We start from the raw sequence: 2,451 nt of genomic DNA, 5'->3' as shown, positions 1-2,451 counted from the left end.
TGCAATTTCAAGACAATACCCCCATGCAAATCATTACTTTATTAGTACGTGAAAACGACACTTAGCCATACAGGTGGCGTGGACAGGTGTCACTCCCATGTCCCCCTCGGCAGACTTCTCCGGCTCTGTCGCCGGAACATTGGACTCACTGTCGGCATCCGAGAAACCAAATCTTTGAGCTCCTCCTCCTTTCTCTTTGTTTACTTTGTGCAGGCAAAGCTTTTAGCCTTTTCACTTGGATTTTTTATTTCCTCTTATAGTTAGTTATTTCTATATATAAATAAAAATAAAAATAAAATAGTTGCTTTACTGTGACACATTTATTAAAATGTCACTCTTCTTGTGAGTCTGCCAAAATAATATTATTATTCTAAATCGATTAATTATGATTATTGTATGTATTAGGTTTTGTCTACGCATTTGTCACGCGTTCAATACATGACAAGTTTTTTACTATAAATAAGTAATAAACTTTTTTATAATATGATAGGACATAATCCTAATTAAGGAGACAATTAATAAAAGACACATCAATAATGTGTCATTAGAAAAAACAAGGGACATGAAGAAGTTGCTTCCGGATACAGTAAGATTACGAAAGTTGCAAAGACTAATTATTAGACCATTTCACATGTATCAACAGCAGCAAATCCCAATGCCCGGAAAATTGGAAAATCCTAATTATAGGATGCTCGTTTGATCCTGACAATAACAATAATAATAATGAATGTTTTTCACATGAATTCATTAACATCCAACATGTCTTGGATGTCAAACTTCAACATGTTGCTACAGTAGCTTTCGCGTTCGTCCTCTGTGCTGCTGTTGAAATTGTACGTCGTTGAATTTGAATTCAAAGGCGTTGGGCTTGAGGAAGGGGTTGAGAGGACTGAAGTAGTGAAGCTGAAATTCTGGTTGCTGTTGGAGTGAAAATTTGAAGTCTCAGGTGAAGGATCCAAAACAGTTTGGTGGTGATCTGAGCCATACTCGTATGCAAGGCTTGGTAATTCAACATACTCATCAGTAAAATTTGAAGGCCCAACGTTGCTCTGCTGCCAATCACTGGGTTGAGAGTTTTGTGACCTAAAATCACTTAGGTTTGATGGGTAGTCTCCATTGGCCTGCTGCAGGATGAGTTGTGGAGCTTCATTGGAGAATGAGATTTCTTGAATGGGTTGCTGAAGTTGGTTAGATTGGACTTGTTGAAATGGGATTTGGGGATTGTTGCAAAGTTGGTGGAAGTTGTTTGTTTCTGGAGAGGTTTGAAGAAGGAAACTGTTTGAGTTATGGTTGTTTTCTCTTTGAGATTGGATGAGAGAAGTTGCTAGCCTTAGTAGCTCTGGGTTGAGGCCTATGGGTTGGCCAAGCAGCCTTGAGAAGTTCATTTGGTGCTGGTGAGACGAGTTGTAGAGAGATGAGCTTAGAATGGATGAAAACTCAAGAAGGTCAAGACGAGGGCTGTGGGTGACTGGATCAATTCCCATCCGGAGAAGCCTCTTTCTAATGTGGGTGTTCCAGTAGTTCTTGATTTCGTTGTCGGTTCTTCCGGGCAAACGAGCCGCAATTGCAGACCACCTATATATGAAATGAACCCATTAGCTGTTGAACTATATATTAAAGAAACAATTTGAGTTTGTAATAATTAATTATAAAGTTTAGCTTAATTACTTGTTGCCCAATATGCTGTGGAGTTGAATAATTGTCTCCTCCTCTTCAAAAGAAAATCGACCTCGTTTGATATCTGGCCGGAGATAGTTGGTCCATCGGAGACGGCAGCTCTTCCCGCACCTTTGTAGCCCTATTGATCATATACAATTCAAAATTATAAGTACAAAAGTTAATTTAATGAAAATAAACAAAGCTTCAAGAGTCTCATAATATACATGTAAGAATTACCTGCATTCTTGGGGAGGGTCCTCCAGTTGCCATAACCATGTTTCTGAATATAATCAAGGAGCTTCTGATCTTCCTCCGGAGTCCATGGACCTTTCTTGAGGCCATTTTTGTCGCAACACGGTGCTCTTCCCATCCTTCTACTTTGAACGGCTGAGATTACGATTAGTGCTCCAACACCCACACCACAGGCTTATAAATATATGTATTTAGCTTAGTTGTACTGTTTGTAGCTCATGTATTAATTGATGAGAAATATGGGGTCGAAAATTTGGAGGATGTAGAGGGAAGGGGGTAGCTAGTAAGAGATGAATGGATTAGTTTGTAGGGTCCGTATGGAAGACGTAGATGTATAAATAGGGCATGAGATGGAAGGGTAAGAAAAAAAAGGGAGAAGTCAAAAGGATTCGGTGCCGTCCTCGGTTTATCAACATGGCTACGTGTCCCTTTTCCCTTGAGAAACCAACATAGCTATTGTCATCATCAAGATTCAATAAGTTTTCAACTCCTCTCTCTCTCTCTCTCTACATATATTTTAGATTTGTATAATTTTGTACC

General features: G+C 39.1%; 1 protein-coding gene across 1 annotated transcript; it reads right to left on the bottom strand.

The window, feature by feature from the left end:
- Window positions 1-489: 489 nt before the first annotated feature.
- Window positions 490-2,232, bottom strand: LOC110757954 (transcription factor MYB102-like). The gene is made up of 3 exons (XM_021959705.2): window positions 1,897-2,232; window positions 1,669-1,798; window positions 490-1,575 (listed from the first exon to the last, which is right to left on the bottom strand). The coding sequence occupies exons 1-3, from the start codon at window positions 2,027-2,029 to the stop codon at window positions 735-737; spliced, it is 1,104 nt and encodes a 367-aa protein (XP_021815397.2). The 5' UTR covers window positions 2,030-2,232; the 3' UTR covers window positions 490-734.
- Window positions 2,233-2,451: the final 219 nt, after the last annotated feature.

Source organism: Prunus avium, chromosome 4, assembly GCF_965620075.1.
Source record: "Prunus avium chromosome 4, drPruAviu1.hap1.1, whole genome shotgun sequence".
Classification (NCBI taxonomy): domain Eukaryota; kingdom Viridiplantae; phylum Streptophyta; class Magnoliopsida; order Rosales; family Rosaceae; genus Prunus; species Prunus avium.
Note: the sequence above shows the minus strand (reverse complement) of the source record. Positions and strands in the feature narration are given on the sequence as shown.